The 17,058-nt window shown below is 38.5% G+C and overlaps 1 protein-coding gene across 1 annotated transcript in view; it reads right to left on the bottom strand.

The window, feature by feature from the left end:
• Positions 1-16,485, bottom strand: part of LOC145689826 (uncharacterized) — a 34,235-nt gene extending 17,750 nt beyond the window's left edge. The window contains exon 1 of the mRNA XM_081764040.1: positions 15,252-16,485. Coding sequence (XP_081620166.1) covers positions 15,252-16,256 — 1,005 coding nt within the window. The 5' untranslated portion in view covers positions 16,257-16,485. The remainder of the gene's footprint in view (positions 1-15,251) is intronic.
• Between the last annotated feature and the right edge of the window lie 573 nt (positions 16,486-17,058).

Genomic DNA, 17,058 nt, shown 5'->3' with positions numbered 1-17,058 from the left:
TGTTTTGATAAAGCTGACACAGCGAGATCATTTTCTTATTTTATTTTTAATTCTTCCTCTTTGTCACGCAAATGTCACATGACAAATTACTTCAGAGGATTTGGTTCTCGATGGAGTAATGTTTTATACTCGCAAAACAGTGCAGGGGCCCATAAGAGGAAAGAAAAGTGACTTTTCGTTGGAATTTTCGTGTTGTGAAGACAATTGGGGAGCTGTTTGAAAGATTAGCGAACTGTGGTCTAGAAGCCAGAAGAGTCTATGTGCTGACCACACATCACCTCAAAGGCATGAGTGTCACAAGTTAGCTGATAGATTATGGCTCCCTAAAACCTGTTGCACTACAAGTTTATTTACTTTATATATATTAGTGAAAGAGGTGCGAATTCAATAAAACACAGAGTGAAAAAGTGAATGACTGGACCGCAACTCGAACCCGGATTCTCCGTCCTTCTGTGCTGATGCGTTAACCATCATGCCACCCAGCCCGCTTCTCAGAAAAACCACGTAGTCGTTGCTCTCTCCCCTCAGATTACGTGGCTTGTATGAAATATATATGAAATTAGATGTTCTCAATATTGTATATTGATTGTCCAAGTATAGCAGGAGTCTGTGGTACAAGTCAGATGGTCTGAGTGGAGAGAGCAGCGACTTCGAGAGTGTATGACTGTTCTAAGAAACGGAATGGATAGCGTAGTGGTTAACCTATTGGTACGGTATGCCGAAGATCCCGGGTTTGAGTTCTGGCCCACTTTTTCACTCTTCGTGAGTTCTTTTTATATTCTTTAAAAGGCAATATTGTTATAGCTATCCAACTTTTACGATTTTTTTTTTTTCAAACCGTGGTTTTCATTTCTATACAGTTGCTTTATTTTAAATGAGTGTTTTTTCATCTTGAGAGATTAATTACATACTGGGAGGAAAAAAGTTTATCCACACATTAGCTTTAAACCTGAATGAATAGACTCATTCTTTACTAATGCAAAAATTGGAAGAACTTTATTTTCTATAAATATTTGTGTGAAATTTAATTTTTAATCTCCTAATTATAGTATCTAAAGAATTGAATATACTCTCCAATTTCGTGGTAGACTTTATGTTTTTATGGATTTTTTTAAAATTCCCCTAATAAAGTTTCCACGTCTCTTTCAGTCCTATAGATAAATGAGATATCGTCAGAAAATCTATAATACTATATGTATTTAAACATTTCTCTATTTTATAAACATATATTATGAAATAGGATAAAGGACTTGTTAGTGAACATACGAAATACCATAACACAGAATTTGGATACATAACTTTCGGGAAAATATTACGAATATGATCACAGTTACAGTTTGCAGTTCTTCGGTCTTATTTGGTCTGACAGCGATGTCACCCGAATAGCATACCGAAACATAGAAGAGGAGAAATTGCTCTACATGTATAGGTAAATATCGTAATTTACTTTATTATGCGGTTTGTGTTATATATATATATATAAAAAAAAAAAAATCGAACTTCTGCTGTTTACGCTTTACTGCTCATTACACAAACTTTCAACTACTATCCAGGGTTCCAACTCTCTCCCTCCGCCCCCCCCCCCCCCAAAAAAAGGACTTCAACACAGCAAAGTACAACAAGATTGCAACTGTGGGATCAAAACTCACAATAATGAAATAAAAAGTATAGTAACTTATTCAGTGAATATTAATGCAAGTACAGTATTAATAGCAAGTACAGTAAATACACAAAGTGCAGTGTAATGTGCTAGTTTTTTGTGGCCTCCCTTATAGCCACCCGATCCACCCACATCCAGCACATGTTTTTCATTCTTTCTACATGACATTTGAACTGTGCATCAAACAAATTTATAAACAACAGAAATTTCTTTTCCGTACATAGCATCTTCATTGCGTGACAGTGTGACACACATAATTAAAAAAGTAAGTATTGTTGGGAAAAAAGCAAATTAGAGAAAAGAAAAAAGCAAGTTAGAAAAAACGAAACCAGTTTTTGGAAATTTTCAAAAAACCGGTTTCGGTTTTCAAGACTGGTTATCGGTTTTCTCTAAAACCGGTTTGGTTTTTTAACCGAATCCGAGTTTTCCAAAATACATTCTATTTCTGACCAGAATAGTGTTTCGTTGTTCTTCGGAAACCGAATCTGTTTCCACAGAAATAGATTTATGTGCCTTCCAAAAGTTTTCACCGAAACCAGTTTCGGTGAAAACCGAACCGGTTTTAGAGAAAACCGAAATGTCGGTTTTTCGGGTTTTCTAGAAACCGGTTTCCTGTTTTTATAAAACCGGTTTTCCCCTTACCTAATCTCTTGCCTCTTACTTTGCACTTGACTTTGTATCAACAGTCCTTATTTTCTCCAGCTCTGCCATATAGTTCTGCTTTGCATGGAAGGCATGATGCAGCATTTCTTTCTTGATGTTAATTGAAGTAAGGTCTTTATGGGAAATGGAATCATACACCAATTTCAAACCGACCAATGATTTCTCCAAGCAGCTCTTTACTTACACTGTAACCTCGTTCGACAGCAGCCATGCCCATCAGACAAAAACCAGAAGTTTTTTTATGATTAACAACAAATCTTTAAATTCTTCCGAACCATCCATAATTTCACCTAGATATAAGCTTGTCACAAATAGCTATGAAATTTTACCGAAAAGTAAGTATTGTTGCAAACATAGGCTGATTATGGAGGATTGATACTGGTACAAAGTACAGTTTCTGGAGAATAGTGCTATTGAAGAGACCATCCAAGAATTGGTTGACAGAGTAGTGAATGAAACAAAAAGAGAGAAATTCTCTCAGCCAACCAACCAGTTTAGAGAAAGAAAGCCTACCAACCACTCACATATGTAGGATCATGACAAATTATTATTCAGCACAAAAACAGCAATAGCAAACAAAAATGGCAATCAATTAAAATCTTCATTATAATTACGAAAAATCCGAAATTCAATATTTCTGTAAATTTCAAGGACAGAAATGTATTTTCAAGGACATTTCCAAGATGTTTCCAGGACAAAATCAATTCAAGGACATTTCCAGTTTTTCCAGGATTTGCAGGACGAGTAGGAACCTGACTATCCCTTTCAAAGTCTCCCCTCTCACTGTGATATACCGTTGCCATCGTTTCTTCCAAGTTCGGAACGCCTGCTGGATTTTTATTATTATTATTATTAATTATAATAATAATAATAATAATAATAATAATAATAATGTGTGTGTGTGTGTGTGTGAGTGTGTATATGTGTGTGTGTTCAGCACTTTCCTCTGAGTTTCACGAATTTCCTCTACGCACTGGAAACGACGTCCTTTCAAGATGGCTTTAGGCTCGGGAAATAGAAAAAAGTCTGGCACGACCAAGTCCGGAAAATAGAGTGCGTGCGGTATAACGGAAGTGCGATATTTTGTCAGATCATTTGTAAAAAGAAGCGATGTGTGAGATGAAGCGTTATCATGATGCAACATCCTTGACTGATTTCCCCCACAGTTCAGATCTCTTCCTAAGCACAGTATCCTTCGGCTTAGAATTCTCAGATTCCCTTGTTCACTGTGTGATCACGTGGTACAGATTCATTTTCAGTAATTGAGCTCATGGGCAACGTCTCTGAATTAGTACTTGCTCGATAATTACAGCACAGATCGGAATCCAATTAAAGGGGATTTTTTTACCAACATATGCCGCTACATAACACCCGAAATCTGCGGCCATTGTTGCGCTATTTTAAAAGTTCGGTGTATGTGTATGTGTGTGTTATTATTATCATTATTAACATGCATTAATATACAAGAAATATGAACCCTAACATTTCATTATATTAATGAAAGGAGGCAATAACCGATTTAAACTTATTTTTACACACCAAATCCTCTGTAGGTGCAAATTCAATAATATGAAAAGTACATGACTGGACCGGAATTCAAACGCGGGATCTTAGAATTACCATGTCAATACGTTACACACTACACTACTCGATCCGCTCCCAGAACAGTCATACACTCTCTCACTTTTGAAATCGGTGTTCTTTCACTCAGACCACATGCGTGAGACAGTGTATGACTGTTCTGGGAGCGAACTGGGAATCGAGTCCCAGTCCAGTCGTGTACTTTTTCAATCTTTATGTATTACTAACATTCATGTTTAATTGCCTTTTCTTTTGTAATGTATTTATGGATAAATAGACGTTTCAATTAGTAGAGTGAAGATGTAGTGCGCGGGGTTGAAACCAAAAATAAATACCAAAATGGAGCTTCTGTTCTGTTTCAAACGCTTCCGAGAAGGGCGAGAAACATGGAAGGCACTCCCACCCCCTGCATTGGCCGGCCTGCAACTGCACGCACCCTAGACAATGTACAGAAAGTGAAGGAACTTTTAACCCAAGATCGTCGTGTGACAGTTGAAAGTGAGATTTGGTCGTGAGACGATCCACCTCATAATGACACAGGATTCGGGTAAACGCAAGCTTTGCTCGCGACTTGTGTCTCACACTTTGAGCTGGAACAAATGCAAGTTCGGCTTGATGTCTGTGGGCACCTCATCGACGCGGCGGACAGAGACCAAATTTCCTGAAAACCATCGTCATGGACGACGAGATCTGGTGCCCGATGTACGACCCCGAAGGCGATAAGGTGTGAAATGAAAGATCCTGCATCAAGACAATGCTCCTAATGTTCTTCAACTCTGAGTATCTCATCCATAAAGAATTCTTCTCAGAGGGCATCACGTTAAATGCCGCTACGTACGTGGAAATACTGAAACGTCTGCTGCAGCAGATCAAGCGGGTACGCCCCAGTACGACAAGCAAGACAACTGAACTCTCGGCCACACACTATCTTTCTAGTGCAACAGTTCCTAGCCAATAGAGTCATTCAATCATCCATCCTATCCCTAGACTTGTCTTCCCCGACTTTTTTGTTTGTTTGTTTCCCAAACTGAAATTAGTCCTGAAAGGACAGAGGTTCTCTGACATCCAACGTCATGTTACGACCCAGTTGATGGTTATCCGTAAAGACGAGTACACCAGGAGTTTCCAGGAGTTGTACAGCCGTTCCACCCTCACGTTATCATGGCCAACTAATTCTTTGTATCATACACGGCATAGTCTGTACCAATTCAGGCAGGAGGTTACCTTTATAGTCAGATGTTATTGATTTTAACTGAAATTCAGGACAAAGTTAGAAACCATTTTATTTCTTTTCCTTAAAAGAATTCCTGACTCGAGATCAGGGTTGGCTGGTTTAAATCAAGGTGGTTTAAACCAGCTGGTTTTTTCAAAAAAACCAACTGGTTTAAACCAAAAAACGAAAAATGTTCGTAAAAGTGTAAGTGTTTGTAAAATCTTGATGAACACACATTTTTGGGTTATCACGTTTCACTCCCGTATATTATTCGTATTATATTCAGACTAAATTCCCCATTCATTACTCAAAAAGATTATGTGACCCCTTCCAGCATAACCCGGTTGTTGGATAATAACACCAGGACGAAACGAACTTATTTCTGTCCATCCTACTTACAGTATCATTTAAGCATTCATGTTCTAATGTACCATGAAACTATGGAGCTTCCTTGTGAAGCCGGGGCGACTCACCTCTGGCGTGGGTTCCTCGTTCGATCTCAGCTCCCGTAAAGTGGGTTTTGTAGTGACAAACACCGTGTGCAATGGGTTTTCTCTGTTCTGGTGACGATCTCTTGATAAATACACATTTTAAACCAATTCTGAAACTGAGCATGTACTAATAAACACGACTGAAGAAAGCCGTATAATCACTTTAAGGTTATAATTTCAATTCGAGTTCTGATGTATGTTTTTGGAAGTATCTTCTCCTCCCCTAAAGAAAGAAAAACATTGGGGATTTTTGGGGGAAACTGGTTTATGAATGGAAAAATTTTCAACTGTTTATAAATCCCGTTCAACACAAACATGGAAATTCATTCCAATGAATGTAGTATTATATGGTACTGATCAAGAGTTACAAATTCAACATTTCTGGGATTTGCATTCTTGATATATAAGGAGCGTTCAAAAAGAAACGAGCCGAAGGCTGTAATGTGCACACCGGTGATAGAATGGTAATATTGTTGCGTGTGTAACCGTTCCGACAAGAGCGCGGAAGTTCACAACCAGCCGCTAAAGGGTCACGTGTGCACGCCACGTGATTCATAAAGCCAGCAGAAGCAAATGCCAATCGTCCAGCGCGGTCAGTCGTGTCGTGAGCTGTGCAACAGTGAAATGGAGACGTCAAAGGAATAACAAAGAGGCGGAAGGAGTAGGGGAAACAGCCATTCATCGAAGAATGTCACAAGTGTACAGGGAACGCTGCATGTCCATTGCAAGGGTCAAGGAGTGGCACAAACTCTATAGGGAAGGACGGGTGTCGTTAGCTGATGATGCACGGTCTGGAACACCATAACGCATTACCCATAATATCGTCCAGCTGATTGATGCACTCGTTACCCAGGACCGCAGAGTTACAGTGAAAGCCGTAGCCGCCGAGGTCAACTTGAGCGTCGGAAGTGTGCACACCATCATGAAGGAAAGACTGAACTGGCGCCAAGTGTTCGCCCAATGAGTGCCCCACAGTCTTCAACCACAACAGGAAGCATGTCGAACGGCCCACTGTCTTGATCATATGCAGCGCTATGCCAGGGAAGGGAATGAGTTCCTGGCACGAGTGGTGGCTGGAGATGAATCTTGATGTCAAGACTTCGAACCAGAATCGAAACGACAAAGTCTCCAGTGGAAGCATCCAAATGTAGGAAAGGTTATGCTGACATTCTTCTTTGACCAAGAAGGTCCCCTTCTGATAGACTTCCTGCAGCACGGGACAACAGTGAATGCCAAGCGTTACGCGCAAACATTGACTAACCTTGCCACGCGATCAAATCGAAACGACCAGGCAAGCTCACCCGGAGGGTCATTTTTCTTCATGATAATGCCCGACCTCATATGGCCAACAGTCACGGCAGTCGTGCAAAAATTCAAACGGGAGGTTCTCAGTCACCCTCCAAACAGCCCTCTCTCTCTCCAAACAGATCTCTCTCCCTACAATTATGCCATTTTTGGTCCCCTTAAAAAAGTCCTAAGGAGCAAACTATTCACCTCGGACGACGATGTCCAGCAGTACGTTCGGAACTGGTATGCAACGCAGCCCAGGGAATTCTACGAGACAGCCATTCACCTCCTTGTGTCGCAGTGGGACAAGTGCCTCAACAGCCAGCGCCAATACTTCTAACATACAGGTAAGAGTTTCTGTTCCTCAGCCTCCGGCTCGTTTCTTTTTGAACGCTCCTCATATATTTAATTTTAAAAAAATGTTCAGAAAGCTATAGTATGAGAACTTGGGCACGTACTTCCAAACGAAGGATATCGTTTATATCAGTACGTGATTATCTTTTTTTTCTTTTTTTTTTTTAAAAAAAAAAATCTCAAACAATTCCAGAAACTGAGCATTTTATTTCGTCAAAATTTGCTCCTGAGAAAGGTGCTCGAGGTGGCTCATTCCACGTCAAATCACCCAGAAAAAATCCGAAATGTCGCCCACCGATTTTAATAGAACTTCGTGTACTTGTTAACACTACTAAGATATGAAAATCTGTAAAATTTTTCTTCCGAAATTATAATAGTTTGTGAGAAATACGAGACCAAAGTTTCAGAATTTCAGGCATCCCGGAGGCCATCTAATATTTCGTAGAGCTTAATACAAAAATTTATCTCTCAGTATCTACGTAATGTATCCCTTGGAAATTTCTACCCAAAGTTTATAAAATAAAAAACACCAAGATTGCTGTACATTAAGGGTGAAAAATGCACCCTTGCACTTCAAAATAGTTAATTTTTTGTGTAAATTTCTAACTTTACGTAATGCGCATTATCGCTGTGAGGTGGACCAATTACCTTGCCGCTCTTCTTTTAAAATTGAACCTTAAGGTATGTTCTAAGAGACTGTAAAATAAAATTAGTGGTTTTTTTGAATGCTTCGGTTATACCTTGGCCGGCGAACGATGATTTCCGACAGCTCAGCTCGCGAGGACGACTGAGGAGTGTGGTGTTGCCATGTGCTTCTCGCGCAAGGGGAGAATCGTCTGCTTCCTCGTTGAAGGTGAGAGGGGGTAAGTAAAAGTTTGGCAATGTGCGGTGATTACCATGGAGACGCGACAGAGCCTAAGGTTGGTTGACCTGCTGTCTTCTGCTTGCTCGCCGTGGCCTTGTGCAAAGCTGTCAGAAATCATCGTTCACCGGCCAAAGTATAGTAATTGTCGTTTAACCCTTCAAAGCCAACGCGCCAGCTTTTCGTGTCATCTGTAAAGTGTTATTGCCATTGATGCAAGCAAGGTATTGGCACATTACTGCTCGATTCACTTATACAGGTCTCAAGTAATCACTAAGTATACGTGTTGTTTGTGTTGAAATGTGTGGGGGTTCAGAGAAGCGGAATAACCAGGCTAGAAACATTCATTCTTGAAATTTTATAGTTTTTTTTTTTTTTTTTTCTGGTTGCCGAACTATTAATATAATCAGAGTGAATTTAATGTAAAAAATGAATTAATTTTCCAAATCTACAGTCCATTATTTTTCAAATAACGTAGAAATGAAGGCTATATGACAGTCAGCGGAGGGATGGGGGGGGGGGGGGAGCAGTACCGGATTATTTTTCGATTGGGAAGACGTACTTTCCAAATAGGAACAACAGGAAAGTACAGATCAAAACTCAATTTCGTACTTCTTTTTATCAACATTTACGACAGTTACATTTTAGTCTTCAAAACGAAATAAAAATAATGATGGAACTTTTCCACTACATTAAATTGCAAATTTGTAACCAAAGAAATATGCAAAACTTCTTGTGCATGAAATCAATTTCTTACCTCAGCATAGGCCCTATGCCAATCACAGTGAATGGATTTCACTGAGACTGAAGCAACTTGCTACTTCGTTTAAGCAAAACGCAGCCTGTATTGTTCCTCCACAAATTGAATTTCCTTATCTGAGAAATAATATACTCTTCCAGTACCTTTAGTAAAGGGGGCGCACATATAACAAATAATACTGGATATCGGAACATGGCACACGTTATCTTTTCCTGCAGAAAGCCAGTAAAAGGATGGAGCTGGTCCAAAAGGGTGCATAAACTTGACTTCAACAACATTTTCCTGTTCATCTTTACCTAACACTAACCCAAAAAACCAATGGATATCGTAAACACATGCAAGATACGAATTAGTGATGTCCGCGATGTTCATTCGAGAAGATGTCTTTTCTTCAGTAAAATGAAAAATGAAACAAATCTGGACCAGCACTGATTCGCTTTCTCCCAATCGAGGTTTGGCTTAGAGGAGAGAACTGATGATATGATCGTGTTCCAGGAATGGTTTTTGCACCAGAAAAACGATTTTGTAGTTTTTTTGAGTGTATCTATGCGAGTTTCTTTTTTCAGCAAGCTCAAATTTATATGTTCAATGCGAGATCTACAGAAGGTAAAAGCTTTTTCTGGCGTATTTAAAAAAAATCAGAACATCTTTGAAGGCTTTCTTTAGTAAGCAGACGTTTAATTGTCCCCAATACCATCACATGGGGATTTCCCATGGCTTGTAGCAAAAAAATGACCATGATGCACTTAAGGAGAAATCCTCATAATGGTAACACAAGTTCATGAAGTTTTTACAATTCTTGTACTGCGCAGCGCATCCATCACTAAAGTAATTTACATTTTTGACATATGGAAATTGCTCTTTCAGAAAAGAAGTTATTTGTTTCTGAGTCTCATAAACAAATGTGACATCGTGTTCCAAGTCATCTGATACCACACACAAACTATAAACAGTCAGGTCTGCAGATCCAGGAAGACGTGTATATAGTACTGCAGGATGTAGGGTACAGGAATCAGTGATACGCTTGAATTATGTAGGAATAATTTCACTGAAGTCCATGAGGACGACGGCTGTCTCTGGCTCTGTCCTTTAAGAAATGTGACTGTGCTTTGGAAATAAATTAATGTGGCGCAAGCTTTTCAAGCTTTCGTATCAAAATTGTCACATACTCGTCCAGTGTGACAGTACTTTTCACCAATTCTGTTCTGTCCGTTGATACCCACTGGTAATATGTTACTTCCTCCCCAGGATCAAAATCCTCGAATTTTGCAATCTGAAGCTGCCTCAAATTTTCACTGGAGGGACACTCAGAACAATGCCCCAGCATGCAATCCACACAGAACAAACCAGATGACGGATCAAGTCTTGATATGTCTCTTATATATGACATGCATGCAGTAGGAGAATAACGTTTTGATGTATTGTACACACGCACACGGAATGTGTCCCAGCAGAATCTGCTAATACACACCACTTAGGACGTAGCGTGCAAAATTTAGAAAATCCAATTTTAATGTTGGGATGTTGATGTTTAAATGAGGAGTACAATTCTTTTAAATTCTCAAGTAATAATCGCTTCTCCATGTGTACATTTTTTGAAATACTCATTGTTTTTCCAGGTAGAATTCTGGAATGTTCATCATCAACGTAGAAATTCGTTACTACCGGTATTTGAATTGTATCTTCACTCAGTTGTTTTCCCTTTCTCAATTCAGGAATAGCTAAAATTCCTTTATTCTTCAGAACTTCCCTTGCTTGCCGGACGGCATATTCACTCACATTAAATTCATCGACAATGTGTTTCCTGCTCCAAGGTGAGGGCGCTAAAGTTAACAGTTGTACTTTTTCTCTTCTAGTGTTTTTATCTTGGAGTTTGGCCTTTATTAAATCAAGAAGTTTATCCATATCATGAGCCTTTTCTTTCACATCTTTTGAAATTTTACAAGAATCTTGTTTAGAGACAAGCTCTTTTCCCACAACTTTGCTTATTTTACTTTTCAGAGCAGAACTTGCTGAGTCAAGTTTTCTTTTAGCGTATGCAGGCTTGCTGTATGACGGAATGGCATGGAATTTTAGAGGTGACTCCCCAAATGCTGTAAGTGAAACATTAAGATGCTCTACAGTTCCGTTTTTTGCGACAGATTCTTCTAAAACAGATACATCGTGTTCACTAAATCCGCCCACGTCTTTGCATTCAAAGGAAATCCCAAGTTTGCTACCGCATATCTTTTGTCCAGGAATAGCCTTTACAGAGTCAATGTTTTTATTAATTTCCTTAGCAAAATCAACACTTACTTTTCGCAAACCCTTAGTGATTGGTGTTTTGTGGCAAGTAAATGGATCAAAACAACTTGTCTGTTAATGTTCATAATTTTTCAAGTAATATGTTTTATGATGTTCACAAACACTAGTTAAAATATCAGAACTGATTCCACTCCTTTGGGATAACAATTCTTTCTCGGATGCACTGATAATACAATGCAATTTGACCACCCGTGTATAACTGCTTTTGTGGCATTTACTTTTAGTTTCCATTCCTACACTGCACTGTTCTAATTCACTTCGCAACATCGTTGTAGGTCAAATTATCACTTGACAGGATGAACAACACTGTCTTGCAGGAACCCCAATAAGTATTCAGTCTTAAGCACTCAACACAACATAAACATCTGCACAGAAACACAGCTAAAACCGAAATGAACAAGTTACTGTACGGCCACAATGCAGAATCAGGCAAGATTAGACATGTTCCTACTCGCATTGCTCAGACAAGATTTTTTACGTCATATTGGTAGTTCAAGACACAACTTGCATGTTCGCGTTAACTAAACGATTTTCAATCCGTAACTAGTCCTGCATTAGATTTGACAGTTTATTATGCATCATGTACATTCACAGCTAAAAGTTAAGAAATGAAATTTACTCCCCTCCCACAGTCGCAAATTCGGTCAATCTCACTTCGTCTCAAATACTGAAAGCTACATAATAACTCTAAAAATAACAGTGAGTTTAGAACTTCAGATGGAGAAAGTATTTTATTCGGGTATTCATGAAACGAACATTTGTCCTTGCGTACAGGATGTCTCAAAAGTCCACTGACATAAGGTAACTCAGTTATTATCAGTTACAACAAAATGTAAGAGGGGAAAATCGTCTCCAAATATGATGTTTTCAATCTAAAGTGAAGGAATCTTTTAAATCGAACTAGCCGTTTGGGGTGTACACTCTTTATGTACCCAATGTTAAATGAAAATGCAACATTGCCATTTACCTGGATCCACAACATAAGTGAATGAAGTTACTGTCTTTTACGCTAACGTGTCGATGGCCAGCCCCCATTTAAAACATGAACCCTATTGACCATACTTTTATAAAATTGATCCACCTCCCCCAGCCCCTCTATTAATGGCAACGTTGCATTTTCGTTTAACATTGAGCGCATAAAGAGTGCACAGCCTAAACGGCTAGTCCGATTAAAAAAAAAATCCTTCACATTAGATTGAAAATATCATATTTGGAAACTGTTTTTCCTTTTATATTTTGTTGTAACTATGATAATACCAGTTACCCTTTGTCAGGGGGCTTTTGAGACACCCCGTATATTTAACAACTACGAACGTAAGATCTTTGACACTATAGATACATATATCAACAAATATATTAAATAAATGTATACTCTTCAAGTCATACAAAACTTTGCATTATGACTAAAAGCTTGTACGGTTAAGTTAAGTTTGGTTGGCAGAACTTGTATCTGGCACTGGCTTCCCCTTGACTGTTATATAACCTTCATTTCTACTTTATTTGAAAGATAATGGACTGTAGATTTGGAAAATTAATTCAATTTTAACATTAAATTCACTTTGATTATATGAATAGTTCGGCAAACAGAAAAAAAAAAAAAAACTATAAAATTTCGAGAATGAATGTTTCTAGCCTGGTTATCCCGCTTCTCTGAACCCCCACACATTTCAACACAAACAACACGTATACTTAGTGATTACTTGAGACCTGTGTGAGTGAATCGAGCAATAATGTGCCAATACCTTGCTTGCATCAATTTCAATAACACTTTACAGATGACACGAAAACCTGGCACGTTAGCTTTGAAGGGTTAAACGACTATTACTATACTTTGGCCGGTGAACGATGATTTCTGACAGCTTTGCACAAGGCCACGGCGAGCAAGCAGAAGACAGCAGGTCAACCAACCTTAGGCTCAGAACCTGTCGCGTCTCTATGGTAACCACCGCACATTGCCAAACTTTCACTCACCCTCTCTCACCTTCAACGAGGAAGCAGACGATCCTCCTCCTGCGCGAGAAGCACATGGCAACACCGCACTCCTCAGTCGTCCTCGCGAGCTGAGCTGTCAGAAAACATCGTTCGCCGGCCAGGGTATAACCGAAGCATTCAAAAAAAAAAAAAAAAAAAAAACCACTAATTTTATTTTACAGTCTCTTAGAACATACCTTAAGGTTCAATTTTAAAAAAAGAGCAAGGTAATTGGTCCGCCTCACAGCGATAATGCGCATTACGTAAAGTTAGAAATTTATACAAAAAATTAACTATTTTGAAGTGCAAGGGTGCATTTTTCACCATTAATGTGCAGCAATCTTGATGGTGTTTTTTATTTTATAAACTTCGGGTAGAAATTTCCAAGTGATACATTCCATAGATACTGAGATATGAATTTTTGTATTAAGCTCTACGAAATATTAGATGGCCTCGAGAACGACCGGGATGCCTGAAATTCTGAAACATTAGTCTCGTATTTCTCACAAACTATTAGGATTTCGGAAGAAGAATTTTACAGGTTTTCATACCTTAGTAGTGTTAACAAGTACACGAAATTTCATTAAAATCTGAATTGGTGGGTAACATGGCCTGGGTGATTTGACGTGGAATGAGCCAGGCGCCATCTTTGGCAGTTTGTAACTTGGGCCAGGGATTTTTGGAACAAAACAAAAATACACAGCTTTCTTACTTTATCCTTAATTTTAACATCTGTTAAATTGAATGATATTTGCGACTACTATAATTGGAATTTTTTGCCCCAACTGATCCAACTATGCCGCATGGAATTTAAAAAAAAAAAAAATCACAGAATTTAGTAGGTCGGACGCGAACCGCCACTTGTTTGGACAACTATGTATAGCTACAAAATTTGCATTATATGTCGTGTGGTAAATTGTTCCTTACAAATATGACTGACCTCTAAGAGCACATAATTGCCATTAATCTCAAAATGACAACGTTATTTAAGACAAAAATGCTGCTATAGCAGTAGCACGGAAATAGACCCTAGAAGAACAAATAAACCAACATCATAATGCTTACAATACATAACTACTAGTAGATCCGGCAAGTCTTTCCTTTAGGCAATCCATTCATTATTTCGATTCATTTCATTCGTGTTTTTTGAAAGATTTTGTTCCATTAGCTATATTAGAATGACTTTGTAGCAAGGAGTAGAGAGGTCACGTATTTTTTTCTGTCAGCCTGTACGTGCCTTGCAGTAATCGTTGGTCAGGCGGTGTGTGATGAGAGTGATACGTGGCGCGCAGTTGAATACCGTGTTTAAGATTTGAAAAATATTTTTAATGGATAGAGTTATATTCGGTGAGTTGCTTTCTGAGGAACGTCTCTTTAAGTTAGACATATGGTTCTAACAGAATGGTTTTGCAGTTTGCTTATTACGCATGGAAAAGAAAATTCTGTAATAATACTGGTGTTAATGAGGAGTATGTAATATTTATGAGGCATGCAGCTAGATTGTATTCATCTACGTATTTTTTTCGGTATGTAGTAGTTTTAATTTTTTTTTTAAATTTTTACATAGAGTAGTAGTTACTGTTGGGGAGATTAGGGGGACCTTGCCCCCCCTTAAGTGCATAAACTCTCATGTATTACTTCACTTCCTTCTGCTACAAGAACTCCGATATAATGACTAGTCTTAGGCCTGTGTGAATTCTATTCTAGAATTTGCTGGAGTTAGTAAATTTGGTTGTTCCTGGTGTAATATTTTCATTTATTATTTTAAACATTGAATATTTGAAATATTGATTAATTTAGGAATATTCTAAGACAGGAAATTAGAATAGTAATACATTTTTCATTACTTCAAGAAACAATGTTTAAAATAATTAGTGAAAGATTGAGAGCTGGAACGACCATGATTCCTAACCCAATTCCGTCTCGAAGGAACTGGTTCCTCAGAACCTTATCAGGAACTGTTGCGAGGAATTAGTTTCTTTAGAATTGGAATCATTGAATTAATCGAAAATGAATGAATTGTCTACATGAAAAATTTGCCGTTGATCCTTTTATAGAAATGAACACACGTGGAAGGTATGTTCATTTATATAGAGAATGCTTACGTTCATTTCTGCAGAAACAGCGTGTTTCCTGGCCGCTGCCCTCCATCTCTTGATAGTAGAAGCTCCCGGCAAAGGAAAATTCAGATTTTTCCTCAAATAAACATAACATTTCCGTGAGAGATGACGGATATTAAACGCTCTCTCTATGTCCTCCTGCTGCCACTTCGCCTGTGACTTCCCTTTAAGCAGACACCGAATCTGTGATTCCGTGAACACTTTTGCCATTGTAGCTTTTAATCTTCTCTCCACTTCGTCATTTAGTCGTCTCGCTCGTTGATTAAGAGCCTTCCGTGCAGCAGCTTCGGCTGCTCTATTCCTCTTACTGCGTTCTTTGTAATAGTTCATCATATCCTCCAAACGCCTGATTCGTTCCTCCAGAAACGCCAAGCGCTTTGTAGTAAATTCGTCCACACACTGTGTTGATACGTCAGAAAACTTTGGGGGCTCCTCTTCCGGAGGTTCCAACTCGAGTTCCTTTAACCGTTGTAAAGCACGTCTTCGCACTTCACGAGCATGACACCTTTCCGCTCTGCTGAAAGATCTCTTAATGTTTGTACTATCGGCAGTGGCACTCGAACTACCATTATCCAAGGAATCGGGACCGTCAGGACCGTCAACAACAGGCGAAGAATTAGGGTCAGCACTGCTAGTGTCAGTCTCTATACTACAATTCACTTGAATAACCTTTCTGAAACCACCAGTTTCACTAATTGGCGTAGAAGGCATGCCTGGCAGGTTAAGTGACGGTATAGCAGTCTTTTTCAAACGTCTCTTGATAGGTAATCCAAGCAGTTCATTTTTAAGATCACGCTCGTAATCGTCTGGTGTAAAATGAACCGAGCAAATGTAGCAATTCAAAGGATTAAAACTGTATTTCCGCTTACATTTTATAACCCAAGCTTTTTGCACTGAATTATTATTTGTTGGGAATCGATGATAAATGATATTTGGATCTTTAAGTTTTCTCGTGTTGTTAGTGCAAGTCACTATCTGACAATAAACCATTTTCCTTTGCACTAGAAACTACAATTTGTTCACACTAATTCACATTTAACAAACAAACAAACAAAAATGTTACCCAAATGTTAATACACCCTTCTAATTCCTTTTAATTTCTTACTGGAACAACTATGATAATAATACACAATAAATTGCAAAAACGGCAAAATGGAATGAAATGCCCTTCTGCTCCCATACATGTTGCATTTGAATTCAACTGTTGCCAGGTTTACAATGTTGTCAACTAATCGGCAATGTTGGTAAATCGAAGAATCCAAAGCAACAGTTAATTTTGTTGGTAATATTCAAGATACCAGAAAATCGTAAGATAAAGTTGAAATAGAAAAGAATGTTTAACTCTTTCGAGACAGGGTGGCCAAAAGTGATACTAATGGTAGTGACACTTACTTAATCCTCTCCTGTGTGAATACTAATTAAGACCGGTATGATTTTTTCTGTGCCAAATATGGTTAGACCATAGCTTATCCTGATGGTATATTTTTTTTTCTGATTGTCGAATTTCCCTCTCAAATTTGACCCCAAAGGAAAAAAAATCGAGAATTCTCGAGTTCCGAATTTTCTTTTTTTTTTTAAGTATACTTCCTTCGTTTTAGAGATCTACTTAGGACCTATCAAGTATAAACCTCATATAAATACCTACCGCGTTATGCAGTCATTTTGACGTATGATCAGGTTCATACTAAAGGACTGACTACTGCAGGAAACATATGTTAGTAAAACTCTTTAGTATGGCACTAATCACACTTTAGAATGACTCTGCATAAGGCCCCTATTTTTTTTTTTTTTT

Source organism: Thermobia domestica, chromosome 7, assembly GCF_964235325.1.
Source record: "Thermobia domestica chromosome 7, izTheDome1.hap1.1, whole genome shotgun sequence".
Taxonomy (NCBI): Eukaryota; Metazoa; Arthropoda; class Insecta; order Zygentoma; family Lepismatidae; genus Thermobia; species Thermobia domestica.
This window is presented reverse-complemented; position numbering and strand designations above follow the sequence as displayed.